A 16,483-nucleotide genomic window follows, 5' to 3' on the forward strand; every position below is an offset into this window, starting at 1 on the left:
TTTTTCCTCGATAACCATTTAGTGAATTTGAATAACCTTACGCTAAAGTGATTCTCCAGAGTTCAAGTTACTTATTATAAAAGTTTGAAATTTCTGGTAGCTTTTTTTCTGTTAATAAAAATAAATTTAATCTGTTATGTTAACGAATCTCCATAAAATGACGTGTAAAATTACAATTTTTTAAAATTTCAATAACTTTTTAACGGTTTAATGAATCGTTTTGTAATTTTTACAGGAGTTTTAGAATTGAATGAGGAACGTTCTTCCAAATTTTTATTCGTCTCGTAGCATTTTGACATACTTCCCAAACATCCTTAATTGAAATCGAGGGTCATGAGATGAGTGAAGTAACTTTAAGCACAAAAATAATTCGCGTTCTATCCGTGAAATTTTGTACGTCGAATTTCGAGCACTTTATTTTTGCAATTAGTGTTCTTCCCTTTGAGGATGTTAGTTGACGCGGATGCCTCGGTAAAGATTTAGCTCTTGGGCGAGACAATTGAATAACTCATGAGCTTCATCGCGGCAAGATAATTAGCACACCCACACCGTTCATTCGACGCATTCATGTTACGCGTAGCTGTGTAGGAATGTATAGTAACTGAATTACGACATGACGATCTTTACCAAATGTACCATCGTAAGAAGGCAGTAAGGCTACTTGATGTCCTGTAGTTGCAGTTCCACGAACGCATGTAGGTAACAAGGAAGTTGGAACAATTAAGCAGATATTACTATCAATATGTATACGTTATATTCTAAATGCAACCAATTATATTCGAGTCAGAAAGGAAAAATTTCTTCGTCGCCGTTACAATTTTTAATTTTTATTTTGAAGATATTGCTTCTACGTATGTATATTATTGTTGTTAAGTCCGCTTCTGATAAGATAATTTTTACAATCTCAGATCACGAAGCCAGACAATATAAGTACTTCGTTCGTATTGTCTTTTCCTACCGTAAGCATAAGATTCAAATCTAACCAATTGAATTTAGAGATAGATAAATTAAGAAATTCGAGTTAAAGTTAAGGAACAACCAGTAGAAGGTCTAGTAGCAACCGTTAGGTATAACAGAGTATTAGTAACGCACTTCCAGGTAAACGCTGCCATGTCGTACTGTCAGAACTGTACATATGAATTGTGGGGATTTTCTTTTCGAGAGGGTTCCTACCACACGATGACGATAGGTACTACGAATATCGCTTTTGCTGCTGTACCAAGTGCTTATGTATATGTATGACTATGTGTATATATCCCCTATACACTTAGACATAAGTACATGCAGTGCGATTAAAGGTATTGAACCGAGACCATAACGTGTGTGTATGGAGGCATACATGCCTATAACAAGCGTCTTTTGTTACGGGGGTTTTAATGTATCAGGGGTTGTTGTTCCTTTAGATTTAGACAATGTTTTAATAAGCCAGGCTACAGAATAGTAGCTCGAGTACTTAATCTTCCTTTTTTTGTCTTATGTTTTTATGCGCCTTAGTGAGTTTTCCCTAGATTAGTTTCAACATGAAGAAGTGGCTCACGAGTTTATAGCGCCAAAACTTCAATTTGCTTTCCCTTAAATTCTAATAAAAAACTTAAATAAATCGATTTCTCATTCATTCAAATTATGAAGACTGGAAACTTCGGCTGTACTGAACTGTAGATAAATAATACATAGTTCAAATCCTACCTCCAAATTACAACAGTAAATGTCCGAAATACTTTTCGGTGACAAACTTTATCTTCTTTAGAATAGTTTTCTTCAGCCCCTAAAGAAGCAAACTTCGGTAGAATTGTGATTCGGGATTAAGGGCCGCGGTCTATGTGAATTTCTAGGTCCAGACGTTTCGTCGGAATCTTACTAAACTGCAACCCTTCGGCCCGTTTCATAGTTATACCGTCATACCATGGATCTATGTTCTTATACAGCAAAAGCTCTTATTCGCGATATGGAATGGTAATCAGTATGGAATTATAGTTGATACGTTCTAAGGTCCCAAAATAAAACCAATATGTATCAGAATAAAATTAATTTATCACTTTTAGACAAGGATTTAAAAAATTTAGTGATTTTTCTTGTTTTGAATTTTGAATTAGTTTACTCGGTTCTTTTATAAAAGTCGTTTCGGCACGAGCCAACAGTACTTAAAAGATGCCGATACGTTGAAAAATAACACCGAATCCCTTTCTGCTTACTCGGTTACATCTTTTATAAAAGCTGCCTCGCCAAGTACCAACAGAACATACTCAAAAGATGCCGATACATTAAGGGGATTCAGTAGTACACGCGCCGTAGAATAAAAACATGGTTATCGCTTCTAGATATCATGAGTTTAATGTTTAGAACAGAGGTTTGAAATTTTGTAGTAAGATAGATAAAGCTTTTTTCTAAAGCTTGTCGAAGGCCATTTTTTAATTTCTTAATTTCTATTGAAAGTACGTGTCCTACAAGAAGCATCAACTTTAAGCACTTGTAAAAGCTTTTAATGACCGTATTATTGAAAACCAAAAACGTACTGAGTTAGCGTCAACCTTTGTCTGTTACTATACAAAAAAAAATCACATATTTATCTCGCAGCGTTAAATAAAAATGTTTAGAATAGAAATGCATGTTTTCGGAAAAATTCACACTAGGCACGAGCGGTTTATCGCGGTCATTTCTCTTAATAAATGACACCGAATCCTTTTATGTTTACCGATTGCATCCGCGAATAATGAAATTTTGCCGCGAATACAGGAACTGGGTTGCAATTTTTTCACCCGCAAATAATGAAAACGCGAATAAGGAAACCGTGAATAAGGAACTTTTACTGTATTGAAGGTAACTTTCTTACCAAAAAGAAATTTCGGACTAATCAGGGTCGTCTGTAGCGTTTTAGCGTTGGGGTTCGAGTTATTTAGTATACTCTACTAATGTAAGATAACAAAAATTAATATGAATTGTAATTTGGTAGTACTCATTTAAGCGTTAAAGTTATTATTTATTAATCTATTTTAAAAGTCGAACAAAATAAATGAAACTGTCTTAGAACTTACTGTAAAGAATTCAGTCGTATTTATATTTTTCTTGAGGCATTTTTGTGTAAGGAATTTAGTTAAGGACGTCTTTGTGTGCAACGTCGATACATCATTTTGTGACCGAACATACGGAAATACGCAACTTGATAGATGCTTTTCTGGAATCGTTTCTTATTTCAATTGTACGCGTTTGTGGAAGTGTCATCGATCGTTATCTAAGGAAATTATATCGAGGGTAAGATGATGAGCGTTAGGGTTTTGGAAATGGATGCGTATCGAAATTGGAAACTTTTTTCGGGTTTTCCTTTGCGGCGAACACTTTATAATGGTCGTTGGTCAACGGCGCGGTGCAGCATCGCCAGTAGTCGATAGACTTTCGGGGTAATTTAATCTGGACGGATTTTCCCTGTTTCTTACATATTTATTTTCTCGGCTGGGGTTGGTCCGTTGCTGGTCCGCTGTCGGCCTTCGTTCGATGTAAATCAATGGAAACCTTTCTGTGCCGTCGCATCGCGTCACATCGCTTCACGTTGAGGGTCGAAGTTTGCGAGACAGGCGCAGACGAAAGCGACTGCTGAAACGCGACACAACGAAAGCTCTCGGCACTTTGCGGTTTGCGCTTTTGAGTAGGCAACTGACTGCGGCGAATAAACAGCCCTATTATTTTACGAAGAAGAATGATTTTTGATTCGGCTCCTTTTTTTAGTTGCAAGAATCTTTGCTCAGGATTTTTTCGTCCCGAATCTTAGTCATAGGTCGTAGTCATCAGTCATCACTATCTCTTCGTTGTTTGCTGAATTTTTATAAATATCCAAAGTATAATAGCAAATCAGGAAGCTGTGTAGTAAATAACAAAGAAAATTTGGTTTAATAAGAGTATGAAAATGGTTACCATAACCGCGAATATTCTGAAGATTGTTTTTGTGATTTCTTATTGTTCTTTTACCTTATTCTAATAATTCATAATATTTAGGATCAGTCTAATAGTTAAGTACAGTGGTTTTGGTAGTTAAACTGGGTCATTTTTGTGCATTTTCCTGTTGTTACCGATATAGAGGGTGTTCAGTTCTCTAAACATTTGTCGAAAATGCTTCCTAAGGGAGCTACGCCTTTTCAAACGGGCGATTCTGAACAGGATTTTTCCCCAGTATGAAATTTGGTATCTATACTGCATAAACCTTTGACGCTAAATCAGTTTTGAAGCTTTTCTGGGATATTTAAGAATGCGTGTTTTATATTTTGTACTTTTATAATTTTTAACGTGATCTATTGATTGCTTATTAAGTTTTTGTAAACTCATCAATTTCACCTACCTTCTTAGGATTTGCAAATTTTCTCGAAAACGATTAGCCTTATATTTTTTACAGTGTTATAATCTAAAATCAAAATGGGGGAAACATACCATTACTTACTTACCTTGTTTTTATAGTCATCTTCATCATTATCATAAGGTCGTCAGTTCAAAGACTGGTTGGACACACACCTTTACTCTTTCTTATTTGAGCTAATCTTTGCATTTCCTTAAAACTAGAGCATTCCACATCCTTAACTATTTGTGAACAGTAATCTAATCTTGGTCTACCCCTTCTAAACAAAAAATAGAAAAAGATCTTGTAGTTTTCTTTACGTAAATATTTTGCACAAAATGACGTAATGCCTTACCCCAGACTAATTTTCAATTTTAGATAGTACAGATTATTTTTTTGAAAAGTAATGTAAGTACAGAACGAACATTGACAAATTTTACAAATATGTTTAGTACAGTAGTTTCATGGTTGAGAAAAGTCTTAAAAAAGTGGAATGTACAGTTACAAGGTTGTGAAAATCTGTTGTAAAACTGCGTAATAATTTTCGTAGCATTCTTTCAAAGGCCAGAAAAAGTCTGCATGATAGAAATAAAAATTTTGCGACTTTTTTGATTCCTGATATTTTATCGTATAAGTACATCGATTTCTTTAGATATTTCATGTGAATATACATTCAAAATGATGCGACGTCTAGGTGGGGGCGGAAGCCAAGCTGCGTCTTCGATCTAATAAAGTAGTTATCGAGGGCTTGGCGGTCGATTACCCAAGTGCACCTATGCAAGGCGTAGTCGTACTAGCCGCCCCTCGTGTTCCTCTTTCATACGAGGCGTCCCGTCACTTTTCTGTAGGAATACATATCCGCATGTAATCTATTCTCCGATGCATAAGTCCAAAAAATATATTGGAAGAGTGGAAAATGTAGATGGAGTTATATAAAAATTTCTTTAAACAATATTTCCCTCGTTTCGTACAAAGATGAAATGTTTGATTACATTAGATTAACACCTTAATGTCTTAATAAGTCACATAAGTATTTTTGCAAAATCAATTCATAATTTCACAGTTTTTTTAACAATTCACAAATTTTCTTTCTAAATTTCGAAAGCGGGAATTTTCGCTTTATTTAGTGGGTCAAGGCAATTTAAATTTGTATGATAATGATAATGACATGTGCTCTGATGAAATAGTGTTTGTGTGAAATCGAAGGAAATCCTTTACAATTTCGAGTCCTTTTCAACCAATGTTCAAATTTGGACGCGCAGGATTTCCATCTTTACGGTGGTTCAAACGGATTTATGATGACGCAAACGATGCACTCTGCATTAAGCCCAGATCTCCATTTGACTAATGAATTTCTTGTAAAAATTGTAAAATTAGATATCCGTTAGTTAGAAATTTTATAGTTTGCTGTATTCCACCAAAAAACATATGTCCGATTGTGAGAGATGTGCTACTGTTTTTAGCAGTTGGAATATACATACAAGCCACAATTTATCTAGGATTATTTAAACTTTTTTTGCCAAGATTTTCTATTACGATCTCTTTTATCGTGGTGTTTCCTATTTAAGCTCAATAACTTTATGTTTATGATGTACTTATTGGGACCGTTGCGTTGTTTCGTGTATTCGTTCCGAATCGAGCGGCAACGTGTTGCGCTCGAATTATAAACGGTTCGAGATGGCAAATATTTCAGTTTTATGGACCATTTGAAAATTATATTCGCGGCCGGCATTCGCCTCAGCTGTTTCGACAGAAACGGCGAACAACAGGTTAGGACATAAAATGAAAACTGATGGTGGAAAATAGCATCGAGCTACTACTACTACTATCTATGTAGGAGCGTACTATACAACTACCACACGACAACAACGGCAAGGATTCGAACACGTTGAACGGAATCGATTGTCGACGCGAAACAATTTATTTCCGATGCTTTCCGGCGAATTCTTTTCCGTTTGGGAAAACTTTCGGTGATTTTTTTCTCACCTCGTTTGTAGCGCACTTTGCGTGGATATTGATTCGTATTCGATACGCTATCGCATATCTGCAATCATGTTTAAAATTCGTTTCTATGTAATACTGATACGAAATCTCCATTCCGAATTATTTACTATTAGTTCTTCTTCTGTAGATGTAATAAGTATTTTTGGATATGAAATTATAGCCTTATCCAGAATCAAATAATTTCTTTGGCTTGTACCAGAAGAAGTAAATGTGTACTAAAATTCCATTTGCTCGGTAAGTTGAATTTCGCTCATTAAAAATATTAAATGTATGTTAAGTGAGGGTCTCTGACACCTATCGTTTGTATATTTATTTATGAGGCGCTCTTCTTTTGTTTAAGTATATATAAAATGTATTTTTGTGTTAATTATTTAAAAAGAGTCATTTGTACAAAACTTTGATAGGGATTTAACACTAACATTAATACACATTAATACAGACGGATATAAGATGTGATACATGATATAATAATCACAATTTAATGTAGATTTCGAAAATGAAATTAAAGTTGGCCTGTTGTAGAAGTTGAAATAGTAATATGGACCAATGAGTGCTATTATACGAAACATCCTGTTTACTACTTAATTTTTAGATTACCTTTTTTAGACTATTCGTTCCATGTAAAATTTTAAGTGTCTTCATTTTAAAGAAATATAGGAGTTCAATTTTTAATTCATCGGGTTTAATTATTTAATCATGCATGTTCGATTTTTTAATAGCAATTTGCAAAGAGGCCAAACCATGTTGCATTTTTCTGGATATGTTCAAATGAAACACCTTATAGTAAATTTGGATAATAATATTTTTTAAGTTTTATTAGCCATTCTTTAATAAATAATCAGATAATTCCATGTAACTACGGTAAAGTGATTACGTATTCTGTGATTCTAAAAAAACTGAAGAACTTTTTCAATGATTTTTCCTATAGGTGCTGTAATATAGTTAGATACCTAATAACTCCCATTAAAATATTTCCCTTCGATGTTTTGTTATCATATTGAATGTCGTTTATTAAAGTACTTTAAGAACAACATCACATTAAACACAGTGTTTTAATGGAATTGATGTGCACCATATCGAGCCATTTCCGTGTCAGGCACTGTCGCCTATTACATATTTGGGTTACACAAAATATCCTTAAATGTGTCTTATGTGTGTGTCAACCAAGAGTTACTACTAATTTCAGCAATTAAAATTTTCTAGGACAACTCCGCAAAACATTAAAGCCAAAAAGGACCATAAATGTATTTTTAGGCTTTTTACATTTCTTGTGAAGAAAACTCGGTCACTAATTGATTGTTTAATTGTTTAAGTTAAAACTTCCTATGTGGGTGGGAGAGGGTTGTTGTGCTAGTGATTTAGAAATGGAATAAGATTCTCTTAAGAAATTCATTTCTAACATTTTTACTTATTTAAATCATCAGCATAATTTGTCTTGACTTTAATTTTTTTGAATTAGTTCTTGATTTTTGAATACATAGAGCTTAATTTTTTTAGTTGAAATAACATGAAAAGTTTTCCTCTCATCTAAGGGTATTTTACTTCTCATTAGTAGTAATAGTAAATGTTCTTATAAGTGATGGTATAAAAACTTACAATAGAGCGACTGTGATATTAATAGAAGTTCATAGTTTTATGAACTTTCAGTAAGCGTTGCAGATCAAATTCTATTAGATAGAATTTAATTTAAGTTTTGTATGTCTAAAAAGTCTAAAATACTACAAAAGTTTCTCATTTTATTAAATAGAATGTCAGCCAACATGACTTATTTTTTAGATAATTTAAGTCTCTAAAATTATCCCTATTGTGAAAAATACGTTATGTCAGTTGATGTAGTCAATTTTAGATCAGATTGGTTTTGGTTAGCTTAACATTTCCATTTCTGAAAAACTTTTTTAAAGAGTTGTTTTACAATCAAAGTGGGAATGGTTGGTTAAATTGCTAGCAGATTTTCAGTTGTTACTTGGTGAACACCTTTGGCATTTTGCATACATAACAACGATGTGATCGTGTGTAGGGTACACGGTGTGAAGTGACCCACTTATGCGGCAGGTTTCGTGTGCGCTCTGGCAAGCGTCGCGACGCTGAAGAGTCGGTTCGGCAGGAGGCGGCGGCGCGGCGCAACTTATTGATTGCGTCGATCGAACAGCAGACGACGGCGTCGTCCGTCGACGTCGCACGCGTCGCCTTGCGCGCTCCCGCTAGACGCACACGACGACGTCGTCGTCGTCGTCCTCGTTCTCGTCGCATGCTGGCCGATACACTGCGTCCTCGGACACCGGCGACGCTTTTTCGCTCGCGATATTTTTGGCGCGAAAACGTATCTGCCCAAACGGAGTAAATTTTTCGAAAGTCTGTCCGTTTTGGACGTGACGGTGACGCACGTTTGATAAAATCCGGGAACGATTCGGAAAAATGTAAAGACGATGTACCATTTAATATATGTACATAATAACAATATCTAAAGTGTTTAAATTGTTATTTTAAAAGTAAATTTCAATAGAAACTGAGGTGGTGATAATAAATAATGAATAAAAATTACCATGCCGTTTAAGAAAGACTGGCATTAAGTTGTTTTCCACAATAACCACATCTTAAAGTACACAGGGTATTCTAATTTAAGTTTCTTTTATGTTTAAAATAAATATAGAATAATAATCCCAAGTACTGTCTTAATGTACGTCTATACATAGTTCAAGCAGTTACATTATTTTGATGGCATAACTGTACATTATACAATTAATAAATTAAATAGTAATCAAAATGCCCATTTAAAACATGTTGGAAAGTTCTTTAAACTGTATCATATCTTGCTGTAAGTTTTAAATACATATATATTAGACAACTAAAAGTACGAGTGCTTTTGCGTAAATTTTGTGGTATTTAATGACGACTATGGTTTGAAGATGGACTGTTGCAATTATATGCAATACAAATTTCCGTATTACGGACCTTATCACCAGTATTACGAGAACTTTACGTACGAGTCGGAGTACTACGGCCATCAGTATCAGAATTATTACGGAAATGGACCGTGTTATCAACAATACTGGCCGTGTGCCACACCGTTTCCAGGTAGGACACCGACAGAAGGTTATATATATATGTGTGTCACAAACTCTGATCAACTTTGTTTCGAACTGAAATTGAGTTCATCAGATGGGAAAGTAACTGCTATCACGCTTTATTTTGATCTGAAATCAATGTTTGACGGTTTATCGTCAAGAAGTATTTTTGTAAGAATTTGTCTGTAGGTACTTTACTTAAATTTGTGAAAAATATTTATTATTCGGTTCATTTTGCTAATAAGTATATATTTTGTTAGGTCAGAAAGACAAAAAAATGTTCTTATTAACCTCCTTCTTTTAATAGACTGACTTAGATTGATAAATCAAGAACTGAGTTGGGTGAAATAATGTAAAGAAAAGCGTATTGAAATTCATATTCACATATTCTACGGAATTGTATGAGGGGTTGTTACACAGAATTTTGTAATGGATTAGTGTGTTTTAATAATTTTTGATTTTGACCTTTCAGTGATAGTTATCGTCAACGCGCCTCGGTTTTAATTTTCCTATAACTTATCTTGAAAGCTCCTAATTGTAGCCACTAGTTAGTACTCTATAGTTTACTAGTCGTACTTGGAATTCAGTTTCTGAGTATAAGTCATATTTTATCAATTTGTGAATTAACCCTGGCACACATATGAATGCCGTCCTGGACGTTTTTACAGACCTTTTTAAGCTCTTCAACTTTTCTCAGACAGCATTCGTAGGAAATGCATTTTTGTCGACTTATGTTGCAAGATTCATCTCTACAAAAATCTCTTCTCTTTAAACGGAATAATATAAATACAATCTATAGTTTTTCAATCCAATCAAATCCTAAGACTGTTGGATATGCACCTCCACTTTTTTCTATCCTGAGATATTCTTTGACTTTCTAATGTATACCGAATATCAGCCACTTCTTCTAATTTTTTCTCTCCTATCTGTATGTTCGCTCTTCGCTACATTTTTTACCTTGCATACCAGTATTTTTGTTTTAGTTTTATTTATTTTCGTAATATACTGTTTTGTCAGTACGACTTCCATTTTATTTATTTAATGAAAAATTATAATTAACTGCTTTTTTATATGCCATTTCGAAACCAGGATTATTTAACAATTTGGAGAAAATCTTTATTTAAAACTATTTTAAATACGGTGTACCTATTAGTTTTTGCTTAATCAGACCGATATTGCAAATGAGCTGTGAGCTCATATCGTGTGCGTTTCCGGCAGTCACAAGTTACAGTCCGTAAGCGCTTAAACGCTAACTTACTTACTGCAAGGACATAGCGGTTGCGGCGGTACCGGCCGGGAGGCCGGTTTGTATTGTCTAATGACAAAAAAACTGTGAATGTTGTATATAAAGACATTCTGTAGTATATTTAGTATGTTCAGGGGGTATCTTTTGAAGATTTCCCCTTCTCGATAATAATCTAAACAAAACAAAAATATACATATTTAGTATCAGCATTGCACCCGTGCGAAGCTGGGGCGGGTCGCTAGTTAATTTACAAAATTTATCCTACATTTTTTAATGGTTTTAATAGATGTTAGAATTTAAGTAAAAGCGGTTAGGTAGAGGTTGGAGGTAGGATATTATTTATTAAAAAATGAATAATTCGGAAAATTATTTCCATTTTCTGTTTGCGATGTTTCAAATGTAGCAAAAGATGATTTTCTGTTTTTGATCCAGATTACGTGTACAACCCTAAAGAGGCGAGAATGCGGAAAGCAATGCGAGAAGCAACCAGAGATCATTCGCTTGGAGGGATACATCTACAAAGTAGGGGAGGACGCCCCATGCAGTCCTGGCAAAATCCTCCAGAGGAGCAGCTTATGATGGTAAGTAAAAGCTTTTGACATAAACATTTTTACGATTTTTTACGGCATTAACCAGGGAAATATCTGCGAAACAGTTGATTTAGGCGTATGCTTTATGATAAAGGAAACATCGAATTCGAATTTTTTGTAACTCTTGTGATGGATGCTTACATTGGATATTTGAACATTTTTTTCACTGTTAGAAAAAGTAATTCTGATGGTATGATCGACCCCACTGCATTAATTTAAAACATTCGCTAAATACGTATAAATAACACTAAAATTTTACATATAAATTGTGAAAATCCAGGAAATTATCTCTTCTTCTTGTAATTAATTTATATAATTATAATATGCCGCTATTCGAAGACAACGGTACAGAACCTCCAGGGCGCGACTTCTGCTATGAATTGTCTCTTTTTTTATCTTGATGGTTCTTGATTTTATGAGAGATTTAAACAATAACAACAAGGGGAGATATGAAACTTGAAGTTAATAAATAATTTTGCCCTGCGAACTAACTGGAAAAGTGATGCATAAAGCTTCCATTTAAAACGTTGCGTTGGATTGAAATAAATTCTATGCGTGCTCGTCAATAGAACATACCTGCATTAGCAACAGATATACAGACATATATACTTAATAAAGGTAGGTAAGTAGGTACATATGAAGGTTCCTATACATATACAGGTGCGGCAAAACGTTTATCGAACATAGAAATTGCACGTTTCTTTTTATGAGCGAATTTATAACTTGAACATATCACGTTTATCTGAAAATAACTCCTGTGTTTTGAAAATTGTCTTAAACTAACCGAACTTTGAAAATTTTTTGAATAAAGCAGAATATTTCTAAAAATGTATAGTTGAATTGCATTTATTGGATTTATATTACTTTATTATTTACATGGAAGAATGGTTAAAGATTTGTAGGTACAAATTTTCCTCTACGTGTCGTATTTTTCAAAAGATTTAACGACTGTCATCATCATAATGTCGTCAGTCCTAAGACTGGTTGGACACGCACCTCCACTGTTTCCTATCCTGAGCTAATCTTTTCATTTCCCTTAAACTAGAACAACCCATTCTGTTCTCCTATTCTTTCTAAAACCTCTTCATTTTTAACCTTTTTTATCTATGGTGTTCTCATCATTTGCCTGTAATACCACATTTTGAACGCTTCTAACCCTTTAATTTTCCGCCGCGCCCACCGTCCATGTTTTGCACCTGTCCAACGCCGTACTTCAAACATACACCTTTAACAATCTTTTTCGAATTTGTAAATTAACCGTTCGCTAGTATAGAAGTGGCTTCTTCTTATTGAAGGCGACACGACCCTGCGCTATCCTCTGCTTTATATCCATACTACTCCTTCCATCCTGACTTATCTGACTTCCTAGATACCTAAAATCTGCCACTTCTTCTAATTTTTCGTCTCCTATCTGTATATTCACTCTTTCCCTACTTTTTCCTCCCTTACAATACACTGCTTTCATTTTATTTAAAATTATCTCTAACTCCTCCTTGCTAGATGCTAATACTGCTATAGCATCTGCAAATCTAAGCATACTAATCTTTTCCCTTCGACGTATAGATTAAAAAGTAACTTTTGTATGTAATAGAAAATCCTTATGATCGGTTCTCAACTTGCCACTAGTGTATACGTAATGTGAGATGCCATATGCGTAATATATCCCATACAGAACGTATAGATACCATTACGTACATTTATTCTCTGGAAAACAGTAAAAGCAATTTGCTTCGCTCCGGTTTGCGTAGTATTATTTGAATGGGTTTAACCGCCGGATAAAACATCTAATTATCTGAAGTGAAACTCGGAAGAGTGAGAGAGAGCGGGAGGGAGTGAAGTTGAATGGAATATTTGTAAAGCAACAGGTGTTATAACTATCAGAGAACGAGTGACGTATTATTTTCCTTAAGAATTTCCCGACGAACTTGTTAAACTCGTTTCAGTTCCTCCTTTTTTATCGTCGGTCGTCTGTTGGTATTCATTCAGAATATATTTTCCTTCCGTGTGGCATTCAAATCGCTCACTTAATTTAATGCGTCGTAAATTTTCCGACTTAACGCTATCATAATCGGGCGACTTTTATCTACTTACTTAATTCGTACATTATGATCAATTAATTGTAACAAGACAAATTTAAATTTATATTGTAACGAATTTTTTAGTAGGTACAGCTAATTATCTGAACAAGTCATGTATGTAAGCAATTTATTTTACACAGTAACACACAAAATAGAATTGATTGTTATGACAATCGTTTATTTATTTTACTGTGTTTTTTCTTATATCAGTTATCACATGAATATATTTCACTGTTTGAACTTCTCTTTTTCGCACTGTTTCCCATATCACCTGTATTTAATCGACTTCCTTCCGTGTGATACCTTTCACACACTTAAACAGTTATCGATATTTCCTGTTATTTCTGGAAAGCTTCTCCTAAGATATCTTTATTGCACATGTCTTTGTGTGTGTGATGTCGCGAATAGTTTATGACTTTGAACTGTCAGCTATCAAACGTGTCTCATTATCGATCGCTGCCTCAGGCATACGTTTATAACAATATGAAGATATTTCGTAAATCAAAATAAGCTGTGCATTGTTGTTGTTGTTGGCGATCCTGTAACTTTCTGGTGGTCGCGTCGTTGATTAAGGCTTCTTGTCTTCAATGTTTTGCTGACTAGCGTGGACGACATCTTCAGGAATTCTTTCCAAGGTCGCCAGTCGAAGAAGAAGAACATCTGAAGATGTTGTACGTGAATCATTAAGATCAAGAAGCTTTAATCAACAATGCCTAGAAAGCTCGAGGATCATCAATTACCAATTACCTCAATTATGACCGAATGGATTAATTCAAACTTTACATTAATTAAGTTATGGTTTTTAATAACTCTTAACCATGGTAGCATAAATTAATACGAGAAGTAATTCTCTTGAAAAACCAGTAAATCATTTAGTTATTTAATATAAATACGACTACACTACAGTAGGTTTTTTAAAGCTTATTAGTAGCAAAATTTTACCACTTATTGCAGTGTAACAATTAACAATCTTAATTTCATGTTTTAATGCTATGATATAATTTAATATCTACACCGTAGTATAATAAATAACTCAGGTGAACGTGAATCAGGAAACTGTTAAGACCTCAGAGATATCGTTTCCGACCTAGCTTACGACGTTGGCGCCAGACTTGCTACATCACATCTGAATTTTGAGATATTTCATTGCATTGTTACGTGAAATAAAAGGGAAATATAACCAAGAGAATATTTGAAGCAGAATCTCGTTTTAGAATTACCCTAACACATTGAGATTTTGATATATCTTAACTATATAGATAATGAAGAGCACGCCACTATCGTGGGTTGAAAACAAAAATCACAAAAAGGTTAATCATTTTCGATGTATTTTTCGGAAATGAACTCGGATTTGGCTCCAAATTGCCCTAAAATATTGACATTTCATGATTAGGATTAATCTCAAATCCAAACAAGCCAAATTAGCAAAATAATTGAATTGTGGAGTTAAAATATTATACAAATGTAGTAATCCGTGTAAAAACAAGAAACTTCCTTTTATTAGTCTCTTAGTCTCTTCCTTTTCTATTGTTTATTTTATTAATTTAATCGCGTTCTAACTTTTCTAAATTTTCGCGTCAAATGCTCGAAGACGTTGACGGCATTTAACTCGATTTTCCACTTTTATTCCCGATGGCAATGCAGAGAAGATGGTCGCAGAAGCCCCATTTGTGCAGAATGTATATTGATTAGTGACCCTGCGAACGCCTGCTCGGCCAGAGGGAAGCTATACAAAAAAAGACGAGGATGACGAGGAAGTCGCGCAATTTTGCTTCTTTCGATTTTTTTTTATACACGTTTACATCCACCAGACAAACTATGTGACTGCTTGGAAACACGAACAGTATCTTAAAATAAACATTAGGGCAAGTCGCGCGTGACTGTAGCTTTCAAAAGTAAATCTTAGTACCTACATATGAATACAAAAAGGGTTTGTTGAAGCAAACAAAAAATATTTCCACCCTTCTAATAAAAAGCGTTGATCTTACGTAAAAAATTAAGTTTGAAAAGGTTTGATAATTCCTTGACTGGATATCAAACTCATTCTATCTTCTAAAATACTAATTGTAAGAGTGTCCTATTAATTGCAAGCTTATATGATTCTAAAGAACGTTTCCCCATTTTGTTCGGATACTCCAGTACTGACGGCTTTCCAGAAAGATGAAATACGTTCATTGAAATGTACTTCAAACAAACTAGCTTGGTTGGCAAGCTTGGTCCACGACTGGACATTCAATGCTGAACAAAGACTTGGTGAACAATATTAACTCAAAATTTCGCACCTGATATTGAATCAAGACATGATGAATAATAATAACCCAAATGGGGTAACCAATATTGGGCCAAATAGAAGAATTGATGAACAATATTAACCCAATATTGAGCAGCTAATATTATGCCAACAAAATTCATCCAAGATTGTTGTTAAACTATGCTGCTTTCAATCTTGCCCGTTATTAGACGAAATTTGACGAAACGTTAATAAGAGAAAGAAATGGAATCCATAGTTTCTTTAGCTTTGGGTTCATCTAATAAGTTAAGTTTTTCGAATCGTTTTCTAAGATTTTTGGATTGTAGGCATTCATTAGCACACCACAATATCTTCTAGTTTTCAGTTTTACACAGCTGGCGTATATCAATTCGATATTGTTTAGCGGGCTGTTTTGTCGTAATTCATAGAATTTCGTAGTGTTTTGGCAGGTGCCAATATCAATTTGGAACTTCAAAATTTCATGGACCATGACATTGGACCTGGAAAACAATATCCATCCAATATTTTAGATTATCCATTTCCAAGGAGTTTAGAATTTTTTAGACTCTCTTTAGTTAAAGGATTAGAAGGCTTTCTAAACTTCTAATATAAGTGAGCAACTTTCATTCATCGTTTATAATGTTTGATCGGTGATACTAGCAAAACTTTTAACGACAAAAATGTATTTTGCATTTTACAAATAACAAATACATTTGGAAAAGTATTTTAAATAAGATACAAAATTATTTTCTCAAAAGAGTATTTAAATGCAAAATAAAAAAAGGTATTTCTTATTTTGTATTTGCATTTTAAATGCAAGTATTTCAAATAAATCACACAATGCTTGACTGCCCCGTATTGAACCAAACTTGACGAAAAGTTAATACACCTAATATTGGCATTTGAAGATTGACCGAACTTTGGACTA

General features: G+C 34.2%; 1 protein-coding gene across 3 annotated transcripts in view; it reads left to right on the forward strand.

Moving 5' to 3' along the window:
• The first annotated feature begins 8,576 nt into the window (after positions 1 to 8,576).
• The window catches only part of LOC108742601, a 40,357-nt gene continuing 32,450 nt past the window's right edge, over positions 8,577 to 16,483 (forward strand). For all 3 annotated transcript variants that reach the window (XM_025976884.1, XM_025976883.1, XM_025976885.1), the window contains exons 1-2: positions 8,577 to 9,400; positions 11,069 to 11,217. In XM_025976884.1, coding sequence (XP_025832669.1) covers positions 9,232 to 9,400; positions 11,069 to 11,217 — 318 coding nt within the window. In that variant the 5' untranslated portion in view covers positions 8,577 to 9,231. The remainder of the gene's footprint in view (positions 9,401 to 11,068; positions 11,218 to 16,483) is intronic.

The sequence above is a fragment of the Agrilus planipennis genome, unplaced genomic scaffold (genome assembly GCF_000699045.2).
Source record: "Agrilus planipennis isolate EAB-ADULT unplaced genomic scaffold, Apla_2.0 scaffold345, whole genome shotgun sequence".
Classification (NCBI taxonomy): domain Eukaryota; kingdom Metazoa; phylum Arthropoda; class Insecta; order Coleoptera; family Buprestidae; genus Agrilus; species Agrilus planipennis.